The sequence below is a fragment of the Synchytrium microbalum genome (assembly GCF_006535985.1).
Source record: "Synchytrium microbalum strain JEL517 chromosome Unknown SmJEL517_scf0074, whole genome shotgun sequence".
Classification (NCBI taxonomy): Eukaryota; Fungi; Chytridiomycota; class Chytridiomycetes; order Synchytriales; family Synchytriaceae; genus Synchytrium; species Synchytrium microbalum.
The window spans coordinates 37,501-61,675 of NW_022158423.1; the positions used below are offsets into that span (position 1 = coordinate 37,501).

Sequence of the window (24,175 nt, forward strand, 5' to 3'; positions counted from 1 at the left end):
CAAAAAACACTACCGAAAACACCTAAACAATTATATACGGCCTTTTGTAACCTCTCAAGCATTCAGACTGTTATAAAAACTTCAGATTTTCACTGACGTCTAAAATATGTTGCTTTTATGCAGCCATCCTCAAAATCTCCATCACTTGCTCCTCCCTCACCAACGGCACCGCGTTCGTAGCAGCCCAATGATCATGCAGCACACCCTTCGCAACCCGCTTCAAATCATCTTGATTCGTAACACCAATCTCTGGTGCCGACAGTTTTCTCGGCATTCCCAAACTACGAATCAGCAAATCAGCACATTGTGCTGCAGTTGCGGTAGATTGTGACAATCCAGCTTGTGATGCGACGGTGCTGAATGCTTCTGATGCGAAGAGGGCCTTGACGATAGCTTTTTGGCGCGGTATTATGGAGGGTGCGTTTTTGGCATTGTATTCGAGGACGTATGGAGTCATTATGCAGGATGTGTAGCCGTGTGGGACGCCGAGGACGCCACCGAGAACTAGTACATAAGCGATGTGAGAAGTGAGTATAAAGACAAAAAAATCATAATAGCGAAGCAGGACTCACCATGCCCGATCGCATGACTGCCGCCCATATTTATGCCTCCTGCTATAGACCTAATGCAAAAAACGATGAGCACAAAGATACATATTTCAACTTGCTGAATTCATTCAATGCGTTTACATTGTAGCCATCCAAGACCCCAACTGAGCATCTTGCCGCCCCTTGATATCATTAGGCGCCTTCACAGATCGTAGCAGTCCTTCAGCGAGTCTCGTAAGCCCCGTAGAGGCCATTAAATCGGATGTTGGACCTCCTTTGGGATTTCCGAGTGTTTCGATTGCGTGGTCGACTGAGCGGACACCTGTTGATATCTATGCAAACAAATGAGAAGCTTGTTCTGCAAAATCTCTCAGCTGGAGTATGACGATTCAAGAAACACATTCGAACATACCCAATACATCTGTGGCGTATGTACCGTGATTTCAGAATCAAGAATCACCAGCTTCGGGGTAGCCATTGGATGGGTAAACGATTGCTTCTGTCTCTTTCGTGTATCAGTGACTCCCTAAAAACAAGCCAAAAAGAATCATTGGAAGTTCTTTAAAGAATTCCAACCACAACCACACATACCGCAATACCCGTATACTCTCCCCCCGACAACGTCGTAGGCACACAAACACTCGGTATACTCGGCGCAGCAATATTCTGCACCTGCACTCCATCAGCTCCCCTCTTTAGCTTCAAAGCATCAAAATCCTCGTACGTCTTCACATTATTCGCCAATGCGATAATAATCGCCTTCCCAGCATCAGTGACGCTGCCCCCGCCAATCTCAACCAGCAAATCCGTTCCACATTCCCGTGCTTTTATGGTTGCATCAACAACATCTTGTCTCGGGGTATGTTCACCAATTCCAACAAACTGGCCAGCGAATAGTGGACCTAGTTCTTTGCGTAGTCGGGCTACGACGTCGGTTGTTGCGTCCAGGGTTTTCGATGCGAGGATGAATACTCGTGATGCCCTTTTCAGTTTGGCGAAACGGACTACTTCTGGAGCGAATGGGCGTCCATAGATTACTTTTTCGGTTGTGCCGTAGCCGTACTCTCCTTCTTCCATTGGTGGCTTTCAGGGTATCTAGACGTAGTAAATAAATCGAGCTTCAGTTAGTATTGGTCGTATTTTGCACGTTAAACGAGAAACATTGATTCAAAACGTTGTGTCTACTTTCAGCAAAATGATGCACGAATGAAACGATTCAAGGTATCGTGAAGTAGATTGTATAATTTAAGGTCCTAGGAATGGAATCACAATGATTCGTACCTCTTCAAAGACTCCAATGAGAAAGCTTTTGACGAAGTAAGCGATGTATCACAAAAGTTCAAACGAAAACGTGAGGTCAGGAGCTTTATGAAGCTATCGATCGCAGCTATAACGCGCACTTTCCCTTCGAAACGCTCTAAAATCACCCACAAAACAAGTCCACAATTAATATATCAAATCAACTGTTGTACTTTTTTTTCAACCAAAAAATATACAAAATGCAAGTCGGAGTCCTTCGTGTCATATCAACAAGATCACCTCTTCCCATTCGTAGCAGAACTCAAGCTCCCATGCAAAGAAGAACTACTCTTCAAATTCGCATTACTCAATTTCGTCCCCATAGTACCACGATTCAAACCTCCCGTAGTCTCTGATCTCGCTGGTGGTGGAATATCCAGTCTTGTCTTGCGTGTCTTGTTGTGTGAGTTGGATTTGGCAGCATTCTTTTGATAGATGGATTCCAGTGATCCGCGTGGTGAAGCGTCTAGTGCTGATTGTGAGCCGTGGAGATAGGATGAGCGGTAATTTGATTTGGAGAGGATTGATGTTGTGGTTGTTGGTGCGGAGGGTGGTGTAGAGGTGGTGTCGTCGAGCTGGGAGGGTGTTGATGGTGGTGATGCTGGGATTGGTAGAGCGGCTATGCGGAAATGATAATGCGATTAGCATGATGGTCAAAAAAAAGAACCAATGATTCCAGTATGGTAACTGCAACAGTTCATTTCACAACACACAACAACATACCTGGTAACGGTAAAAACACAGGTACAGTCCTCTCCCCTTCAACCTCACCCCCAACATGACAAGCCGAAATCCACAATACTGCACCACGTTGCGCAAACTCTAATCTACATTCGCTCTCCCCAAACGCAACAGTAGCTTCCAATTTAGCATCGTCCATATCCACACTACTCGACGAATAAACCCGTATCCCATCAACCACCACATTAGATGGCACAGAATCAGGCGTCTTGAATTCAACAATTGCCGTTGTCGGTGACAAGACACGAGCATTTGGTGTTGGGATTGGTGGAATCATTGATTCTAATTTGATGACATTGCTGTATGCCGATGCCGGGGACCAACCAATTGAGTTTTTAGCATATACTTGGAATCGGTAGTTTGTGGACGGGTCTAGATTTTGGATTTCGGTGTGGCATGCAGATGGGGTTGTGATGTTTGTGATTTGCAAATCTCGGATGGATGATTCGTCGACTTGGTCGGATGCTGTGAGCGCTTCACAAACGATTCTGAATGTGTTTGCTAGCGAGCCTCCGGTTGGTGGTGTGCACATGTGCAGGTTGATGGATGTTGGGGATGATTTCTTTGGGATTGGCTGTGTTGGGATTGCTGGTGGGAGATCTATGAAAAAAACGTAAATGTCCACTGAGAAAAAAAAGCAGCATAGTATCAGAATGCTTACCAAGTACAGCAACATGACTAGCTTCACTCATACAACTGGCACCACACGCATTAAAAGCCACAACACCGAAATAAAACGGTATAGCCAACGGACAATCCACGTAATCGAATTCTTCAACTTTGGCTGCACCAGCTTCGGATTCAACAAGATCATCGACATTCAATTCAGTCAACAAGATGGCGTCTTGTAATGTCGGCTGCGTCGACTTGTATACTTGGTATTTGGCAATCGGTGTGCCAACGTATTCCGTGTTTGTTAGAATTCTAATGAGCATGGTTGGAGGTGTTGTGTGTCTTGGGATGATTGAGGGGGGTTGTGGTGTTGATGGTATGGCGTCTAATCAACGATTCATTGTCAATTCATCCGTATTCATAAAGGTTTTTTTGGTATGCTTCAACTCAAACTACATACCAACATAAACGAGTTCCGAAGCATGGATAGGACCATTCACACCATCACGACTAGCAAACACTCCGAAATAGTACGATCTTCCAAATTCCAATTCGGTGACTTCCGCAGTCCACTCTGTTTGGTCTGCTTGTAAAACCACAGTAGGTGTAGCACTCGTTATACTCGTTATAGGCGTCTGCGAGTACACTACACGGAGAGACGCTTCGCCAACTGGTATTGATGATGTAATTGTAGCGCTGACTTTGACGGACGTAGCACTTGTTACTGTTGTGGTTGGTGTCGATAAGACTGGTAGAGTTTCTGGTATGTGAAACAACTGTGAGTAAACGGCCAGGAGCGAGGAAAAAGATATCGGTTTTACCGAGAATGCCTTGACGTCGTTTAGCCTCCACCTCCTGCCTCTCCCGTTTAGCACAAACTTTGCATGGACCTTCAGGTTTCTTGTGAACCATGTTGTATCGGTATATACTCAAGTTGGCGATTTCCTTGTCTTTTTCCTATCAAATAAACCATGGTCAGCGGGTCTTGCATAGTAAATCATAAATAAATTCAAAAAAAAAAGACCTTGTGCAACAAATCTATTGCAACTGTTACCTTGCCATCCTCTTCAGTCCTCTCCAGCAAATCCTTCATCATCGCACCATCAGTCTCCAGCGTATGCACACGAGCTCTCAACAACCGATTCTCGGCATTAAGGTTCTTATCCAGTAAGTCTGCCTTCTTTTTCGAATCCGCCAATTCCACATCCCGTTCACCGAGCTTTGCAATAACGTCTTCCAGCTTCTTTTCTAAATCGTCACGAGTTGAGAGGTCTTCTGCTGCGATGAGGGTGTCGAGTTTGGCCTTTTCGCTTTTGAGGCGAGATAGGTCTTCGGAGTTTAGACGAAGCTGGCGGGCGTCTGCTGTGTGTTGGACGAAGTATGCTTTCAGTTTGATCTAGTTTCGAAATAGGGAATGTCAGAATTGCAATGTGGTGGATTATAATGGACTTTTTTCTGCATGAACAACATGCCTTTAATCCTGTAACCTCATTCCTCAACCCATTGATAATTCTAGGTGCATCTTCAGTCTGAGATTCTAAATGCTCGATATCTTTACGTTGTCTTCTCTCAACCTAACAGCAAAATCAATAGTTAGAAAATCATGCCAAACAAATGGACAATATGCATCCGTCATACCTGTTTAAGCATAGCATTCTCCTGTCTCAGCCTCGCAATCTCATTCTCTCTAGTCTTCAACATATTCCTAATCCTCTCCAACTGCCCCAAAAAGGACGAGACAGTATCTGGATTCTGACTAACATTGTTATTGTTTTTAGAAGTCATGTCTGGTGACGGTGAGCGATTGATATTTGGCAAAAAGGCATCCCGTGGACGGATTACACGTTTGACTTCCTCCTTTGCCTCTATTGGGGTTTGTATCATCTTTGCTGCCCTTTTGCGTCGCAATTCAATAAAGTCAATCCAAAAGTTTTGGAGTGATTGGGGGTGAAATAATCGCCGACTGACTTGATACTATCTAATAATGCAATTTTGTATTCACAGTGCCTACTTTTGATGATAACATTATAATATAAAGGATATTTCTTCTCGGTTTTGATACAATGAGTCATATGGGCTTTTGATACATTTTCTGCTGTTGAACACACTTGACATTCCAAACTCATGATGCATACCTGCAAAAAAAATGATGGTAAACAATGTTAAAATCGTTTACAGACACGAAAGAACAAACACTTTGCTTTACAAGCCAATATTTGTCACTAGTCCAAAAACCATATTCTTTTCCCACATACCTCTTTGTCCACTCCTTTGCAATTTTATCATGTTCTTCTCGCTCATTCAAGTACTGTTGAGCGATACTTCCAACCAATGGGTCATCTAACGAGAATGTCAAACACAAAATTAGAACCGAACCGCTTGTGATGCAACTAATCCATTCAAAACATACGAGGATTTGCATCAGTGAGCTTTGTTGAAGAAACATTTGTCAGTGAAAGATTCATACAAAAACCCCAAAACGGTTGAAACGTACGAGAGAGCAGATGGATAGCAGAACTTTACTGGTTGTAAGAGCAGGGGACCATTGATCTTTCAAGATATCCTACAGGTTGATGTTGGTGCGTCAGCAAAAAGCTTTGACACGTGCAAAACATCACAACCAGTGCCCTCAAGATAATCTCAAAGTCTCAAACACAACACATACCAAGCAGATAGCACCATTTGAATTGATGTTGCAATGATAAATCCTTGTTCTGAATGACACTTTGGGTGGCTTGAATGGGTAGTCGGTTGGGAAGTGAATATCCTGCGTGAAGAATTTGGCCAATCAATGAAATTGTAGATTATTATAAAGCCACCATTAACACGACAATGCAACTTACAAGGAAGAAGAGACCACCAGCGTAGGGTGAATCAGCGGGTCCTTGGATGGTGGAAACCCATTCGTAGAGGTTGTCACCTTTGGGGCCTGCAGAACAGTTGGAAGGAGGGTCCAAACTAGGATGTAGTAAGTACGAGGTCAGTTAGTGATATCGTAGAGCATCGATGCGAAAGATGCAAACCAGACATCAAAATCACACGTCTGTGCTTGTGACAGACACATGATCCTCCTTAGGGAACAAGAGCCGGATGTTGCTCATAGACAGAAAGAGATGTTATTTATACCTGATTTCAGCCAATTCCTTTTGAATTCTACAAAATATGTTTTGATTGTCAGTCTAGATGACAACAGCATGGTTGGACAGCACGCAAATAGTTCAAGTACAGAGAGGCTTGCCTTCGAACAGTAGGACTTCCACCAGTAGCCTTGCCCGCAGTCTTGGCCGGAGCAGCCTTGTTTGAATTTGGGGAAGTGTTGGTTGGATTTCCGGAAGAGGCACCTGCTGTGTTATTGCTGGAGCTCATGTTATATATGTAATGCAATGATTTTCAGTCTCTCGATTATTCTCTGTGCTCTCCTTTCTCTCTTCAAGGCGTCAATGATGTTGGAGTGCGTCGAGACGGTGAATCGTTGGTGGAGAAAATTTGAATCAAGAAGAATTAGTAAAATCGGACATCATGATCTGCCTGCAGCGAAATATCTTTTCGAATATTCTATACGCGTCACAGTAGCACTTTCAGTGGTAGAAGCATACTAGGACAAGCTTCCTTCTTGACTGTAAACATTCGCAAACTTACAAATGCGATATCGTAAGCCACACTCCATGCTCAAGTAAGATGATTATCTGGTGTATATTCACATCAAAGTTAATGTAAAGTAGCTTGATCTGTCCACAGAGTTGTGCTATGCGCACTAGCCGACTTTGTAGAAAAGTCCATGTGCGAAAGTGAACGAAACCACGTGTTTGAGAGCACAAAAACGCGTCCAATGGCTGGAAATGTGTACAGGAGCTGACCGCTAGTAGGTCCTGCCATTGTGTACTTGTGAGTCCAAATACTCTTCAAAACCGCCGAGGTCCTGAAGTTAGTGTTGGTGTTTGTTTCGTATAAGCTAGCGCGATGCTGTAAAGACCCACGATTATATTCAGTCAGGTACGTACTGATGTCTGCTGATTGATCGTCATGGCGACCGATATTGGGAAGGCTTTTTGACCATAAAAAAAAAAGCGTTTGGGAATCATACCGATTAAAACTGCCCAACCGATACAAACCGCAACTGTTCTAAAAAACATTGGATCTCTCTAGATATAGCTCTATACCAAAATGGGCAAACGTGACAAACGCAAAAAGGCAGCTAAATCAACGGGCGAGAAGAAACCAGCTGCAAAATCAAAGGACGCAGATGTCGCCAAAGCTGCAAGGAAACAAAAGAAATCCGTGCTAGATGATGATGAAGAAGATATAGATGCCATCTTGAGAGCTTTCAAAGCTGAAGAGGAATCCAAGTTTCAGATCACTGAAGAAAAGATGGTTGATCCACCATCTAGAAGAGGAGGCGCTATTATGCTTGCAAATCCACTTGTCATGAATGAACTAGTTATGTTTGGGGGAGAGTTCTTTGATGGTGAGATACAGGCAATGTATCAGAGCGCTTTTTTGGGCTTCACACCTAACACTTCTGTTTCAAAAAAGGCCAGAAGGTTGAAATGTTCAACTCTATATATAAATACAATATCGACAAGAAGGAATTTAAACGCATCACGTCGCCCAACTCGCCATCTCCACGCTCATCACACCAAATGGTCGTCACTCCAACAGGGAAAATATTCATGTTTGGTGGCGAATTCGTGTCGCCAAATCAATCTACATTCTACCATTACAAGGATTTCTGGTTGTATGATCTTGTGACGAATCAGTGGGAGAAGCTGGATGTTAAAGGTATCGGATTCATCGAGTAATTTGACTGGGGCGTTTTGCGTGCAATCTGACACCTCTTCTCTACAAAGGCACACCCTCAGCAAGGTCGGGCCACAGGATGGTGCTATGGAAACACTACATTGTTCTCTTTGGTGGCTTTTTCGATACGTACAAGGAAACACGATATTACGACGACCTACATCTCTTTGATACTACCAACTACACATGGACGAGACTTGAATTAATGGAACCTAAGCCATCTGCCCGTTCGGGCCATCAATTATTTACGAATGCTGTCGACGTGATCTTGTTTGGTGGGTACTGCAAGACTGTCATTAAGGGTGAAAAAGCGAAAGGGCATGTCTATAATGGTAAGGGTTTGTTGTTGGAATCTCGGACGTCCGCACTGATTCAAATGAAGTATTCTTTTATCGCAGACGCATGGACACTGAAAATGAACCTCGAACCCAAACTGATACGCTGGGAGCGTCGTAAACGTCCTCAATTTATGCCGACGCCTCCACGAAGTGGGTGTAGTATGGTGTGCTACAAGAATAAGGCATTCATGTTTGGTGGTGTGTCGGATGAAGAGTCTGAAGAAAAGATTGATTCGGTTTGTCATGATGATTTGTATGTGTATACAATTGATGGGAATCGATGGTATGTGTGTTTACTTATTTTGTTTTTGAAAGCATTTTTTTTTCTCACTCACTCTTTTCCACTACTCGCACAGGTATCCAGCTGGCATCAAACAATCTACTAAAAAGAGTAAATCCAAAAGGAAGATCGAAGAGCGTAAACCAGAACTGTATGACGATGAAGCCAATCCCGACGAAGTAGACGAACAAGATGATGACACCTTACTCGAACCACCCGCACCACAAGAACCAACGACTCTCCCAACACCATCACAATCACCTGAACCAATTCGCTCGTCAAAACCTTCAGCTAGATTCTCAACCATGCTGACTATTACGCAGAATCGACTTTACATGTGAGTGATCCGTTTGCTTTGCAGTGTTTTCTTTTGTTTTCTTTTTGGTAAACATTACTCAAACCCAATCTGACAGGTATGGAGGGATATGTGAATCAGGAGACAAGGAATACACCCTAAACGACCTATGGTCTATAAATCTCGACAAACTAGATGGTTGGGAATGCGTTATTTCTGATGAGACTGCTCAGAGTGCATGGGTTGGTGATGATGAGGAGGACGATGGTAGTAGTGATGGTTCAGATGATGAAGACGATGACGAGGAGGGCGATAAATCGTCTGAAAGTGAGAATGAAGACACTCAAGCTGTTGATATACACGAGGACATTTACGAAAAGGAGGAGATAGTAGAACCGCCACCAGTTATAATAGAGCCACTCAAACCACTAACGCCTGAAGAATTGCAAAGGAGGGCTGAAGAGGAAGAGAATGATCCTAAACCTGGAGGTGACTAAAAAATGTTCTTAACTGCACCGCCAATTGGCTACTCACACTGCCTCTCGTTTTCTCAACACCGTAGAACTCATAAACAAATACTGGGAGAGAACAACACGGTACTGGCAAAGGATAGTCCACGAAGAATCTCAAACATTAACGGGCAAATCGCTTCGTCGTGATGCGTTTGAAGTTGCTAAAGAACGAGTAATTTCATCGTTCTTTGCGCAATACCTTTTTTTTTCGCTCACATTCTTACTTTAGTTTGACGAAATGCAACCACAACTCGAGCCTCTGAAGAAACAATTGGAAGAAGCTGCTGAAGTGATTTCTCAAAATCAGAAAAAGGCAGTCGAGTCGGCTACTGAACGATTGTCTACTCGTAGCCGAAGATAACCATTTTGCTGTACATATCAAGTCACATACATACACATCCTCATTGCTCATTTTCTCGTATGGTCAAAATGGTGGTTCATGAGGTTGCAATTTACGGAAGACAAGTTGGATTGATTCGCAAGTAGGAGAAGAGTAGGTGTTGTGGTGGCAAGGCCACTGGTGGTGAACGACTTTGTCGTGTGGAAGTGGAATTCTGTGATGGTGAGCGTCATGCTTGAGTCAGAGGCTCTCGTTTTTCTGTGAGCTATTTTACCGCTCACACCTTTCTAAGACAGCCCTCTTCTCAGAGAGAGAGTAAAGTTGAAATGTTCAAACCTATCTGAAAAGCCTATGTCGACACAAAAGAACTGAACCGTGTCACATTCCAAACAGACCGTCTCCACGCTGCTATTTTCACCAAATTGTAGTCACTCCAATTGTCAAAATGTTCATGTTTGGGGGTGATTTTGTTTCACTTTCTACCACTACAAGCCGGTTTGCTTGTCAGTGGACTATTTCCATGATCTAATATTTTGACATCACGAATGAAACTCGAATTGATGGAACCAACGCCGCAGGCTCCCTCGGCACCTAGTGGTGTTGTTTGGTGGGTAGTGCCGAAATGTTAGTTATGGTGGACAACGTGGCATGTATGTGATTTGTCGTGATGGGATTTCTGATGTATAGGCGGGTGCCGCATACATGTGTTTCGCTGAAGGCATTCACTCTAAAATTTGACCAAAGAGAAGCTTGATATTGTTTCATTTTATGCAAGTCGACAGTATGTTGTCTTATGGTTTGCTTCTCTAGCAATCTGTCCTTGGCGTTGTTTTGTGCCTCAACTCGCTCTTACTTTTCTCGCATCAAGATATCCAATCCAGCCTTTGCCAGCTTGTGTCAAACAACCATCCGTGGAACAAAGTCAATTTGAAAACAAGGTCAAAGCCCGATGAGCCTGAACCCGTTGAAACCAATATCGACGACACGATGACGATACAACAGTGAAACCTTGGCATCAAGACCACAAATCAGTCTCCTCAACAGCTGTACTTTCAAAAAAACTCGTCAGATATGTTCTCAACTATGTGAGGTGTCGCGCAGAATCGACTCCACATGTGGGTCTTAGATGGCGCTAAACAGGCTTTTTTCGCCGGGGATTTTCCATGCGTTTTGTTTGATGACGCTGCTCAGAGTGCTGGTTTAGTACGAGAATGAGGCGGGGCGAGTCGTGATATGCTGATAAAAACAATGAAGAAATCAAATCCAGACAAAGTGAGTTTATGTCAGGCCGCTGATGCACAAAACGGTCTATACAATGTAGAGACAGCAGAACAACCAGACTGAGATTTAACACACCCTTTCTCAACACCACAGAACCATAATGCTGGGAGAGCAGGGCGTGTTAAACACTTTGTCGCGCTCCGTTTGAGATCGAGTAGGTCTTCGCTTTCATTGTTTTCTTTGGAATTTGTTGCTCATATCTGTTTGTAGTCTACTGGTTTGAAGAGATGCAACCACTCTTAGAACCCGTCTAGAAACAGTTACAAAACGCTGCTCAAATCCTCCTCAGAATTCAGAATGAGGCGGGACAAATAGCTTCTGGGAGCTTGTCTGGTTGCTGAGTGATGAAACACACTAAATCAATAACACGGACACACAGAAAGCTTTATTCTCATTTGCACATTCACAATTCTGTATGTAAAATTCGATAAATACAACTATTTTTTTGACATGCTAAATTACAAAAAGACACAAAGCAACCCTCCCGTATTCTGTCGTCGTATACAACGGGCGGATTATAGCAACATTGGGAGGTTATGGGAGTGGTGGGCGGTGATTCTTAAAGAGGAACTCGAGACATTCATTTAGTCTTTGAATCCTCTATCGGCGTAACATCTTCCAGTTCAGTAGTAACAAGATTCTTTACTTTGGGATATGTATACTTTTCATCCAATTGATTCTAGTTGAAAACAAAAGTCAGTCAGTACAAGTGCGGGCAAAAAACAATGTCCTGGACGCTGTAACTCACTTGAGCCCACACCAACATCTTTAGCATGGTAGGTAATTTAGGATCCTTATCTTGACATTGTGCAGCCAAGATTGCCGAGTTTAATTCTGAAGCCGTCTTTTGCCGTTGACTGTAATCCAACAAGTCTCCAACGGGTGATTTGATGTGGTCGTCGAATGCTAGGAGCGCCATTGTGCGTTCTAGTTCTTGTAGGAATTCAGGCTATAGCGATTTGAGCATTGTTAGATGTGATACACGCCAGGTGTGCGAGGTCGACGAGGACATGCTGACGACGGCTTCGTCATTGGTTTTTTGCTCCTTCCCCGACTTTCGAATACATTTGCAGCGCAACAAATCTTACATTTTCTTCGCCCCTAGGAGCCAACTCATCCTGAGCAAACTCTATAGCATCCAGTATACGACCACCTCGAATCAATTCAATGAGTTTTTGTTGTTGCAGATGGAAGAAGAGTTTAGGATTTGTGTCCAGTATCTACAGAGCACTTTGTAAGCATTCATCGTAGTTACTGCATCATTTTTTTTGGCTTGTAGACACAACATATAGGCAACAAAAGTATGCATTGTCATTCGTCCATGTGTCCTCAACAACACACCTCAGGATCCAAATCATTAACCCTCTCAATAGCTTCTTCGATATTCCCTGACTGGACTGCATTACGAATATTCATCCTATCTTCGATATGGGCCAAGTCGACAGTAGGAGGGAGACCAGATTCGGTTGCAAACTTTTCGGCCGCGTCCTTGTAACCTTCAATGACTAGGTAGTTCATTACAAGTCGATTCAAATCACTGCAAGGGGTTAGAGACGTAGAGGGTTAGAGTGTTTGCTCGATGCATGGAGGGCTTCCTATCTTTTCTTTGTTGATTACTTTTTGTTGATCTTGACTTGATCCAGTTTCTTGTCCCATTCATCTCTCGGTATGACCTGGATGGGGCGAATACAGTTTAGAATATTAAATTGCCATATGATCATCCAACCCAACAGATGTCCAGTAGTAGCACCCACCGTCTTTTTGGCTGCATTTGATGTGGCCGTCTAAGATGTTGCGATTGTATGGTTAGTTCAAGATGGATGCGATGAATGCCATGTAATGAGTGCCAAGTATAAGTCTTCATCAAGTCAGTATTCATTATTGTTTGTTCTCTTATTCATGTGTTTGTTCAGAGAGATTCACACTTGTAAACATTGAAATCATCCTCCTTGTCTTAGATATACGAATAAGATGAGATACAATGGAGATGCTTACCATGGCTGTGGATGTATATGGCCTCAATCCCTCACTTTTCTGCCTCAAGATAATGTTGGAATCGCGAGCAGAAGAATGCAAGTGACAAGAAGAGGAACTTGGAAGTAGCAATCACGTTGAATTCACGTGCCCTTGAATTAATATTGATTGTTTATTTATTCGTGAACGCGTAGCTACCATCTCGTCAACTTCCAAACTTCACACACTCACTCGCTTATCTGGACTGACGTTTTAGAGCGGGACTCCGTAAAGCTAAAGGCGAGAGCTCCCATATCTAATAATAATGGCTGAAGCGTCACAGCCATTAGTATCTCACTCGGCCAGTGACGACCAAATCGTCTCGGTCAACGATGACCTCCTTGAAAATAACGAGAATCATCAAGATGCATGGTGGACGATCAAACGGAAACAGGCACGTTCATTTCATATTCCTGTTAAAATCGAATATTTGCATTCTATTGCTCGTTGTCCCGGCCCAGTTGTGAGCTTGGGGTTGAGATCGAAACGCACACATTTTGTTTCAGACTAATAACCCAATTTCATTCTCTTAGGAAATCAATCGAGTCACCGTCTTCTTCATCGTACTGGGTATATCCGTCGTCGCTATAATCACCTCAGCTGTGGTCTACTCAAAGAAAGTGCTCGCTGAATGCAAGTATCACACTTAATCGCTCATCACCACGTCAACCTAACACTTCTTTGCACAGCATCACAACGCCGAAACGTAATCCTAATGATCTCGGACGGATTCGGCCCTGCTTCACAAACAATGGCCAGAAACTATTACACTGCAATCCACAATCTAGCTGCAGGCCATCAGCTGCCACTTGATACAATCCAAGTTGGGAGTGTGAGGACACGCTCATCTTCTTCGCTCGTCACTGACAGTGCGGCTGGTGCAACCGCCTATAGTTGTGCTCTCAAAACATATAACGGAGCAATAGGGGTTGATCCAGATGAAAAGCCATGTGGCACTGTATTGGAGGCTGCCAAGATTGCTGGATATAGGACTGGTCTGGTTGCTACTTCAAGGATTACGCATGCTACTCCTGCTTCATTCTGTACGCATGTGTCGAGTCGGGATATGGAGAATGATATTGCACTACAACTCATTGGGTATGCTGGAAGTTTTCATGCTGGTTTTTGGCGGTGGAGCTTCCTTGTCCAAAAACATTCATCTGAACTTTTCACATTGACCAAATAGCAATTACTCATTGGGTCGAACAGTTGATTTGGCATTTGGGGGTGGCCTTTGTCATTTCTTGCCAAACACGTCATCATCCAGCTGCAGATTCGATGCACTAGCTATATTGAATATGGCTGCTTCACGTGGCTGGAATATGATTCTGGATAAACATGGATTTGATGCACTGAATCTCAAGTCACCGTAAGCTCAATGCTTTAAGCCTTGTTGTTTGTTTTTTCTCCACCTCATGTCTCACACTTTATGTACTCAATTAGGCTACCGATTCTAGGACTCTTCACACCGGATCATATGAGCTATGAAATCGATCGAAAAGCTACAAATTCACAGCCGTCGTTAGCAGAAAGTGAGATTTTGGTATCATCGTCTCAATTCAACCAATATGTTCATATTTTTTCTGTCCTTGTAGTGTCATCAAAAGCACTAGAAATACTCTTGACTGCCTCACTATCATCCGCAGATGAAAAGGGATTCTTCTTGATGATTGAAGGATCACGAATAGATATGGCCGGTCACTCAAACGATGCCGCTGCTCACGTACTCGAAATATTAGCATATAATGATGCAGTAGAAGTCGTCAAAGCTTTTGTGGACAAGACGCCGAACACGATTATGATTTCTACATCTGATCACGAAACTGGTAATGTCTCTCTGCAATTATTTTTTTTGGATCAATTCAAGTCAAGTGACCTAATGGGCCCTGATCGCAACAAGAGACACTCACCAAATGGTTAACTTCTATTTTCAGGTGGTTTAAGTGTTGCCAAACAACTGACATCGGCATATCCAGAATACAAATGGTAACCCTAGTATCCTTGTAAATGATTGATTTTTGTGCAACTAAAGTAACCAACGGCAAAATCATTTAACATAGGATACCTGAAGCTCTAACAAAAGCCAAAAACAGCACCGAAGTACTAGGCCAGTACCTCGCATCCACCTTCCCTTCAGGCCCCACAGAATCTCTGATACGAGACATCCTCTCTGAATGGCTAGGCATAACAGATCCGACGCCGGACGAAATAGCATATCTGACTACACCACATCTCGCAATCGAATACGATTACTTTATGGGACCCATGATATCGACTCGTGCCATGCTTGGATGGAGTACGCATGGACATTCGGCTGTTGATGTGAATCTGTATGCGTATGGGCATAGAGCGAGTGATTTGAAAGGGAACATTGAGAATACGGATGTGGGAAGGTTTATGGAGAGGTATTTGGGAGTTAGGCTGGATAGTGTTACGAAGAGGCTGCAGAGGTAATGTTTGACGTTTGTATCAGTCTTATTGATTTCTGAAGTTTTGTTTGTTTAGTCAATCAATATGGCATGTTCCAAAAGTTGATCTTGTGGGACGAGCGCCATATCAGGAACTTCATTATCATTCTAAACCGGGCTATGTGGCTTAGAACAACAAAAGCTGGTTCTTATAGATCTGTTTACACACATATTCTTTGTTTTTTTTAACATCATTCATCATATATATTATTTAAGTTGAACCAACAAGGTTTTCTTTTACCTCACACACAATTGGTGACTAAGTGTTTTGGGGAAACGCAAGTGGCAATCATACAGTTGTGTTTTTTATGAGGAGGTCATAATGAGCTGTGTGCTTGTAAGTGGATTAAAGAATGCTACAGCTGGTTGGTTGAGATGAGTTTCCTCACTGATCAGATTATACACTTCACCTGATCTCATTTTTTTGCACCTTCCCAGTAAATCATGCTGAAATCCATCAAACGTTAGACTTTTGAGAAATCTTATGATTAGCAAACGACCAGACACTACCTACATGCGCTGTGTGTTGAAGGATATCAAGTGATTCACGTTGGAAAGTGTGAGGACCCGTTCGCCTTGCATCGCTTGCTACTGCCAGTGCACCTGGAGGATTGGCTTTACCATTAGCTCATATATCGCATAATGGCGCTATTGGTGTTGATCCAGATAAGGTGCCATGTACGATCTGATTGTGACGCAATTGAGATCATGCCAATAATTACATGTCGTCTTTTTTGCGTATGCGGCTGCCAACCTGGCAGCATCCAGGACTCAAGGTCTAGTCACAAAAAACTCGAACTTGACAAGAAGCATCAGCGTGATTCTGTTATGCATGTGTCGAATCGCCACTGGTGGGAGTGAGATTTCTCGTCAAGAAAGCCAATAGTGGGAGTGAGATTTCTCTTCAAAAAACGGGTACTATTGATGAGCGGATTCTCGCGTTTTGGTTGCGGTAACTCCTTTCGGAGACCATTTAGCCAAGTTTAAATGACGTACTACAATAGCAATTACGCACCTCTGGGTTTGAATCTTTGATCTTGGCGGTTGGAAGGTGGGACTCCTTCCATGTCTCGCCCAAACACATCTGTTATAATCCAGTTACAGATTGTAAGGGCTATCGTACTTGCCACGTCTGCGATTTGGAACGAGAAGACAGGAAAAAATGCTAAAATGAGAATAGTTGAGATGCACCAATAAAAGTGGTTCATGCGAAAATGACGTGACAATATACTTTGCCGCATCAAGCCCAAGCTACAGATCATCACATATACGCGTGTAAATATGGAAATTGATGAGTTCAACTGCGTGTATGCCACTAGTTAAACGAGACTACTGTAAAACGATACACTACACACCAAACATTCTGCATAAGTTCATTAAAGCTTGAAACGGTTAGCCATGTTCTTGGTTGCTTGAAAAACGGCAACAAGGTCATGTTGGTGCTCAATAGGAGGACGTAATCTTGGAAGCAAAAAAAAACACTTTCAAAAACTCAGGAAGCATGGTTGCTGATTTGTCACTCCTCTGACATGCATACGATATCCCAAAACACCAAATCAGCCGGGTCGTGACGTCCGAGCGTCATCTTGCCAGAGCTTCTCCATCCTCCTTCTGGAATCGTCGCGTCTGTCACAATCTCGTAATATGCAACGGATTGGGTTTCGGTTGGGAAGATATGAAATGACAAAGAAACAGAAAAGAGGTCCTCAAAACGTCGTGGAATGAAACCCCCCTTTGTCAATCATCCTGTCACTGTGGCTGGTCCTGAAGGTTAAGAGTCCGGCATCGAAACAGACTCTTAAGGATTGGACTCGAGCTCAACTGCAGCCTAGTCTTCCTGGCCTATCACAGAACGGAACAAAACAGTAGTCAACAAAACAAAACGGAAAACTTTGACCTCTGGTCACGAAAGAGGCTTCCAAACTCCTTTTTTGTGCGTGTTCATAAACCTCTATTTTTAATAGTCACTCATCAAAATACCCAAACAAAGCCACTCATCAAATGTCCAACAAAAGCCTTCGTGGATCTTCAATGGCTTCTTTGATCTTCACAAGACACGTGACTGCTTCACGACCATCCACCAATCGATGGTCGTACGTTAGAGCCAAATACATCATTGGTCGAACCACCACCTTGATTAAGACAAGTGTAAGAAAGTGGGAATGCAAACAAAAGAAGGAATACAAAGAAACCCCAAATGTGACGAATAAATTCTACAGAGTGAATCACTTCTCAACCAGAAGCTGCACTTACCTGTCCATTCACTACAACAGCTCGTTCCTTGGTGGCATGCATGCCCAAGATAGCAGCTTGGGGTTGGTTGATAATGGGAGTACCCATCAAAGATCCAAATACACCACCATTGGAAATGGTGAATGTTCCACCAGCCATATCTTCAATGGTGATGGCACCATCTCGTGCCTAGTGGATTAAAACGAGAAGTCAGTATCAAACTTGTCTGTCATCAAATACAACTAAATGGGAGGAAAAAACCGTGCAGAAGTTTCGAATCATAGTAATCATTTACCTTCTTGCTCAGATCAGACAACTCCTTCTCAATTTGAATGAAACTCTTGCTCTCCACATTACGCAATACAGGAGTCACCAGCCCCTTTGGTGTGGATACAGCAACAGACACGTCCATGTAATCATGATACACGACATCAGCACCATCAATACGAGCATTTACGGCTGGTACGGCATTTAATGCATGTACTGAGGCCTTGATGAATGCAGACATGAATCCTAATTTGATGCCGAATTTTTCGAGAATGTCGTCCTTGTACTTTTTCCTCATGTCCATCAAATTGCTATTTTTGAGCGAGGAATCATTAACGTTATGAGTTAATGAGTTCTGTGGACATTTTGTTTACGATCACAAAAGCAAAATAATAATCGAAACAGGCAAGAATGTCTGGTTCTGTCTTTCAGACTAGGCATACCTCATATCAACTTCATTGAAAGTAGTCAATGAAGCAGCAGTATTTTGAGACTCCTTTAGGCGTTCAGCAATACGTAATCGCATACGGTTCATCTTGACCTAAACGTTGATATCGCAAGGAATTAAGTAAAAGATATAAGTAAGCGAGGCAAAACGAGATCACTCCTCCACAACAATCGTGTTTTGCTAACTCACACGTCGTTCTGTCCTTGACCCTGAAGGAGAGGCAGGGACTTCATGTGTTGGTGCCTTTTCTTTGGGAGCTGCAGGACCAGGTGTGACTTTGGCTATTTTTCATCATAAGAGTTTGTCGTCAAAACAAAAAAAAAACCTATACGAATATCAATACAAAGCGTCTTCAATTCTATCTCACTCACCAGTTGCGGGAGCAGGTGGAGCTGGTGATGGTTTTGGAGCAGGCTTTTCAGCTGGCTTCTCAGCAGGCTTTTCAGCTTTCGGTGGCGGTGGTGTAGACTTTTCAGCAGGCTTTTCAGCAGGTTTCTCAGGAGCAGCAGCCTTTTCGGGAGCAGGTTCAGGTTTTGATGGAGATCCTCCTTCAGCAGGTGCATCGCCCAATGATATCTTGTAGAAATCGGCACCGACGTTCACAGTGTCTCCTTCTTTGGCGTATACTTCGACGATTGTGCCTGAGTCGCTTGCGTTTACGGCGACGTCAATCTGTGCACGGACCGGGTGGGAGACGAAGGGCGCTTAGCAAAGGGAATCTGCAAGCGAAAAAAGGGTCAATATACTATTGGAATACCTTGTCAGTTTCAATGGAGGCGATTTGCTCATCACGTTGTACATGCTCTCCAACACCTATTTGAGGAGAAGATTCGTCAACATGGATGTAATGACGCGTACAACCAAGCGGCTAACGGTCTGTTCAGTAACGCACCCTTCAACCATTTCGATAGAGTTCCTTCAGATATGGATTCAGCCATGTTGGGGACTTTGATGACCTTGTCCGCTATATGGGTGAAAAGAATTATGCAAATCAGGACATGTGTATCAAGCCAAAAAGTAACGATAGAAGCTGTGTTGAATTCCGTGAGGAAGGTAAATCCCACAGCACGGTCAGCGTCACGTCCAAAGATAAGAATGTAGTGGTTGATTACCCATATGCCTGACGGTAGTCCATTGGTGCTTGTAGTTGATGCCAGTCAATGGCGTCCTAAGATGAGATGTAAAGTTTTGAGGACACGAAATGTTGGAATGTGTTGCATCAACAACAAAAAAGGAGACAACGATTTCAAGATATAAGTGATTCCACATTCAATGATAAGATCAAATTCTACCTTTTTGATTGCCTAGTGATGGCTATCGAGTATTGGTTGTACGAGAGTGTGTATTTCAAGTTGAGCTTATCCTTGGCAGCTAGTGAGGCAGTAGAGTGCCTGCTAATTAATGTGGTATACGTCAGTGACTTGGCAGGCACTCGTCGTAGGAGAGCCATCCTTCCTATTATTGTATGTGTCGAGATTATCAATTTTAACGAAAGGAGAGAATTCGACTGAGGACATCCACACTATGCAGGAGGCTAAATCAAGAGTGTATATGAGTTCTCAATACTGATAATGCGCTTTCTTGCCGTGAACTACACGTATGAACGCGATATTCGACGTGATTTTTAGGAAGAACATTTGATACCAACCAAGCTCATACACGAGCAAGTTCCATATCGCCATCTCTACGTGATTCCACTTTGTTTACACGTGAAAGCCTAGAAACATCTATTGAAGTATGCAAGTCACTGCTAGTCTTCAAACGTGTCGCGACTTTTGAAAAACATTCAACAAGGACGAGAGCTTCAGCATTCTAATAATGGGAGACAGAGAACCGGATTATCGCAGCACCAGAGATGACAGGAAAGACAGAGGTATGCGATGTGGCTTTGTATGATTTCTATTAGCCCCTTGGCAACATTTGCCAACATTCACCATATATCTAGACTACCCTCCACGAAGAAGATACGACGACGTAGATGATCGCCGTGATCGTGCTTCCTCACGAGATCGTGATGCCAGAAGAGGTGATACCGGCACTGATAGGAAGGATTACGATAGACGAGACAGAAGAGGTACACGCTAATGTTTTGTGTGGTCTTTTTGCGGTTTCCGTAGCAACCTTACTATTCATTTCAGCTCACCATTTATTCCTTCCTTAGATGATAGACCACGAGACTACGACAGACGCGACGATTCAAGGCGTGACGATTCACGAAGAGGAGGAGCAAACTGGCAAGATGATTCGAGACGGTCTAGAGGCGGTGGATATGATGATAGAAGAGGAGGAGGAGGTGATCGTGATGTTGATAGTAGGTCACGGTATGGGAGAGATGATAGAGGGTATTCAAGAGATGATAGATCAAAATCGCCAGGTATTGTTGTCCAACCGATTGATCTTTGTGCTAAATACGTTTCTCTTTGCCAAACTGAATCAATTCCTTTATTGTTAGATCGAGATCGCAGACGCGACAAGTACGATCCAGACTCGTATCGAGTGAAATCTGAAGAACCAATAAAACAAGAAGAGGAAGAACCACAACCGGAAATCAATGTGGAAGACATAGATGAAGAAGCAATGCAAAAGATGTTTGGATTTGGAGGGTTTAATACTACCAAGGTAATTCTTCATGTTTGAGGTTTTTTTAAGGGCTGAATCCCACACTTTTCATTACTCAAATAGGGCAAGAAGGTACAGAACGATGTTGGAGCAGCCAATGTGAAAAAAGAGAGAACGTATAGACAGTATATGAATCGTCGTGGTGGGTTCAATCGACCACTAGACAAGATCAACTAGGGACACATTTTTTGTCATGGATGTCCACAATTTCGCATTCACACATTGCACAATATACATACACTCCCACTAACACATGGCATGACAAATCGTATATGCAGAAGCATTGTGAGGTTGATTCTTTAGTTGTGAAAGCATAAAAGCAAGGAACGACGGCAGCATACACACTCCCCGTGACCTTACCGTGCCAAGACAGTCCTTTACAGCCAGCTGCTTTCAAGCGTGTGTGTGTGTGTGACCAAAACCGCGATTCTTATAGAGTAGCGTCCACTGGATTGAACTGATCTTCAGCTTCAAACTTATTTACCAAAGACTAGCGAGCAGAGGCAACCCTCTTTAACGATCTTCTGATAAATATCATGACATTTGAGCACTTGACGCGTAAATAATGTCTCTCAAACGGGTCTAGATCTGTTGAAGTTGACTGCGATCACATGTCCGCTATCGTTTGAATTCGTTTCATCATATTCGTGAGCTTATCGACAACTAGACTATTTCAAAGAACTCCAAGACGAACAATCTCATCAATCCATAGCCATTAGAAACTCGAGCTTTATAATCTCTAGACCTCCTCTTCTCTGATATTTATTAACAAAGGTATATCCAAACACTTTACTTCGCTCATCAAAGCTTCATCAACATTCGTTCATGACTTGATCTAATTTGATATTATCATTTCTTTGTATTCTAGTATGCTCAAAACACCAAGTCCTCATCGTCCCAAGCTCCCATTCTTGTCTGCTATCCTGCGAGAGGCTACCAATGATCACCATGCACTTGAGTGGGAGACCATCTTTACTCCTTCTGAAGATGCTGTGCTTTTAAGTGTATGTATTGTTTGAGAGTTCTTGTTGATTGATTTGATGAAGGACTCGTGAATGATCATGATCATGAATGACACGTCTCATGGTTTTTCAATTGTGTCATTTTTGGTGATACGGAATGATCCAGTCTATTATTCGACTGATCTACGCGTTGATCTAATCATGCCCATCCGACAGGCATTCTCAAAAGCACCAGCAATCGCAAACGAATCATCATTCGCACCATGGAAGAAGAACACTCTTCCTCATGGTATCGCCAATCGTATTGCCAATATCGCAGTCACTCAACAAACTGCTACTGGATCCACGTGGCGTCATCCTTTGAAGGCTACTCGACAACGACTGGTGTTTTTGGCTCGTCATCTGGCATTGACTACTACTACCACGTCTTCTGGATTACAACGTTCATTATCAGCGTCATCATCAACATCATCACGTGGTATGAGTTCTCCGTTGTTTGCTGATCAAGTGCTACGAAAGACTAGAACTTCCAATGGTCTTGTCAGCAAACGGTATGTTTCAGATTCAGGTTGGGTTTCTGTGACAGGTATTGTAATTGCCTTTTTTCGCGTTCACCCATTAGACTCATGACGCCACTACGGACTCGCAAAACCTTTGCTCGTGAAGAAACAACTATGGATGACAGCAGTGATGATGATTTGGTACCTGAAGAAGGAACTACGCTTGACATGATGTCTGGTGATGGTGGATTCCAAACACCACTCAATATTGCGCGTACCTTGTTCCAAAACCATGCTTATATGGAGAAAGGACGAGGAAAAGCTCCTGCTGATAAGGTTCAGGACTTGCTTGTCAATGTTGGTGGTGGTGGTGGTGGTCAGGAGAACAGGGGTATGAGAATCATGAAAACAATTGCACGAGAGGGGGTTTTTTGTATCAGCTTTTGTCTTACTGTTTTCAACACAACAACTTCTATTTCTAGTGCCAGACAGCCCTGCCTCTACCTATGACATGGAATGCGAATACACTCATTATCATCAAGTCTCACCTCTGGCTCACAAGTCCACTATTATTGCTACTACCACTGCTAGCACAAATAGTCCCGTATTGTCTTCATCATCATCATCACAACAGCTGCTCCATCTCAAGAATATGAGCTTGGAAGATACAACTGGTGGTGGTGTTGGTGGGAAGAAAAATGTTGTCAGCCATGCCATGTCTCCTGATCACTATTACGAGATGGAAGATATGGAAGATCAAGTCCTTTGTGATGAGTATTAGAGAGAAGACTGTGTCGTTATATAAGGCAGAGTGAGGAGAAGGAGAGTTGTTGCTTGAGGTGCTGAAAATTTCATGAAGTTGTAACTATAGTGCTCTTTTCTGTTCTTTGTTGTAATTTACATAGAGTTCATTAGGTCGCAGTCGTCTCATTAGCAAAGTTCATCTTGTGAGCGTGGTTTGGTTTGATGCAGCTCTCAATGCCTTGCCGCCTTGCCTTCAAAAATTCGCGAATGTCTATGCTGACTTGATTTCTATTTTTACTCTACTTTTGAACCCACTAAACACACTACATCTTGATTTGTTGAACTATTCGACGCTTCTTGCTGCCTTTCTTTTCTTTGACAGATTTGTCGTCGTCATCACTACTTGGCAATTGTCTCTTCTTCGCTGCTTTACGTGATGGTGCTCGTTTAGGAAGCTTCTTTGGCGGCGATTGGAAATCACCATCATCACCATCATCATCAGTATCCACACCTCGTTTGTTTGTTGATTTTCGTCGTGTTGGCTGAGCTCGTTTCGATATAGGTGATTTTGGTACAGGTGGTTCTGATACAGGTGGTGTTGATACAGGTGGTTTTTGTATAGGTGGCTTTTGTATAGGTTTGCTTGTCATGGGACGTGTTGGCAGTGTCGTTGTTGGAGTGATATTTACAGGGAGAGTCTGTCCGATGGCTTTGGACATCTTGCCATGTTGATCAGATACCTAGTACAAAATACAGGCAAATAACATTAGTAACAATCAAGTGACAGTCCCAGGCCACGTTTTGACGAGACCAAAAGCACTCCATTACCTCCTTCAACATAGAACTCATCTCTATATCATCATCTTCTCGCTCAGACAG

General features: G+C 43.2%; 6 protein-coding genes across 6 annotated transcripts; 2 read left to right on the plus strand and 4 right to left on the minus strand.

The window, feature by feature from the left end:
- Positions 1–2,083: 2,083 nt before the first annotated feature.
- SmJEL517_g06076 (uncharacterized protein) lies at positions 2,084–5,084 on the minus strand (the record flags this gene model as incomplete). Its single annotated transcript, XM_031172002.1, has 8 exons — positions 2,084–2,466; positions 2,571–3,188; positions 3,250–3,585; positions 3,661–3,960; positions 4,022–4,157; positions 4,255–4,596; positions 4,688–4,774; positions 4,839–5,084. The coding sequence occupies 8 exons, from the start codon at positions 5,082–5,084 to the stop codon at positions 2,084–2,086; spliced, it is 2,448 nt and encodes an 815-aa protein (XP_031022022.1).
- A 238-nt stretch (positions 5,085–5,322) lies between these two features.
- Positions 5,323–6,566, minus strand: SmJEL517_g06077 (uncharacterized protein; the record flags this gene model as incomplete). The annotated part of the gene is made up of 8 exons (XM_031172003.1): positions 5,323–5,335; positions 5,456–5,540; positions 5,611–5,629; positions 5,695–5,763; positions 5,866–5,967; positions 6,044–6,158; positions 6,327–6,353; positions 6,427–6,566. 8 exons carry the CDS (start codon positions 6,564–6,566, stop codon positions 5,323–5,325), a joined length of 570 nt encoding a protein of 189 aa, XP_031022023.1.
- A 798-nt stretch (positions 6,567–7,364) lies between these two features.
- SmJEL517_g06078 (uncharacterized protein) lies at positions 7,365–9,783 on the plus strand (the record flags this gene model as incomplete). Its single annotated transcript, XM_031172004.1, has 8 exons — positions 7,365–7,665; positions 7,734–7,979; positions 8,048–8,329; positions 8,396–8,618; positions 8,692–8,952; positions 9,029–9,399; positions 9,473–9,594; positions 9,652–9,783. 8 exons carry the CDS (start codon positions 7,365–7,367, stop codon positions 9,781–9,783), a joined length of 1,938 nt encoding a protein of 645 aa, XP_031022018.1.
- A 1,840-nt stretch (positions 9,784–11,623) lies between these two features.
- Positions 11,624–13,041, minus strand: SmJEL517_g06079 (uncharacterized protein; the record flags this gene model as incomplete). Its single annotated transcript, XM_031172005.1, has 6 exons — positions 11,624–11,722; positions 11,792–11,992; positions 12,132–12,263; positions 12,385–12,580; positions 12,661–12,827; positions 13,039–13,041. The coding sequence occupies 6 exons, from the start codon at positions 13,039–13,041 to the stop codon at positions 11,624–11,626; spliced, it is 798 nt and encodes a 265-aa protein (XP_031022019.1).
- A 280-nt stretch (positions 13,042–13,321) lies between these two features.
- On the plus strand, positions 13,322–15,655 carry PHO8B (alkaline phosphatase; the record flags this gene model as incomplete). Its single annotated transcript, XM_031172006.1, has 9 exons — positions 13,322–13,519; positions 13,590–13,626; positions 13,746–14,154; positions 14,243–14,425; positions 14,500–14,588; positions 14,652–14,882; positions 14,991–15,042; positions 15,117–15,506; positions 15,562–15,655. 9 exons carry the CDS (start codon positions 13,322–13,324, stop codon positions 15,653–15,655), a joined length of 1,683 nt encoding a protein of 560 aa, XP_031022031.1.
- A 1,866-nt stretch (positions 15,656–17,521) lies between these two features.
- KGD2 (dihydrolipoyllysine-residue succinyltransferase) lies at positions 17,522–19,921 on the minus strand (the record flags this gene model as incomplete). Its single annotated transcript, XM_031172007.1, has 10 exons — positions 17,522–17,656; positions 17,778–17,945; positions 18,052–18,334; positions 18,467–18,564; positions 18,661–18,752; positions 18,843–19,143; positions 19,229–19,284; positions 19,364–19,435; positions 19,584–19,639; positions 19,764–19,921. 10 exons carry the CDS (start codon positions 19,919–19,921, stop codon positions 17,522–17,524), a joined length of 1,419 nt encoding a protein of 472 aa, XP_031022030.1.
- Positions 19,922–24,175: the final 4,254 nt, after the last annotated feature.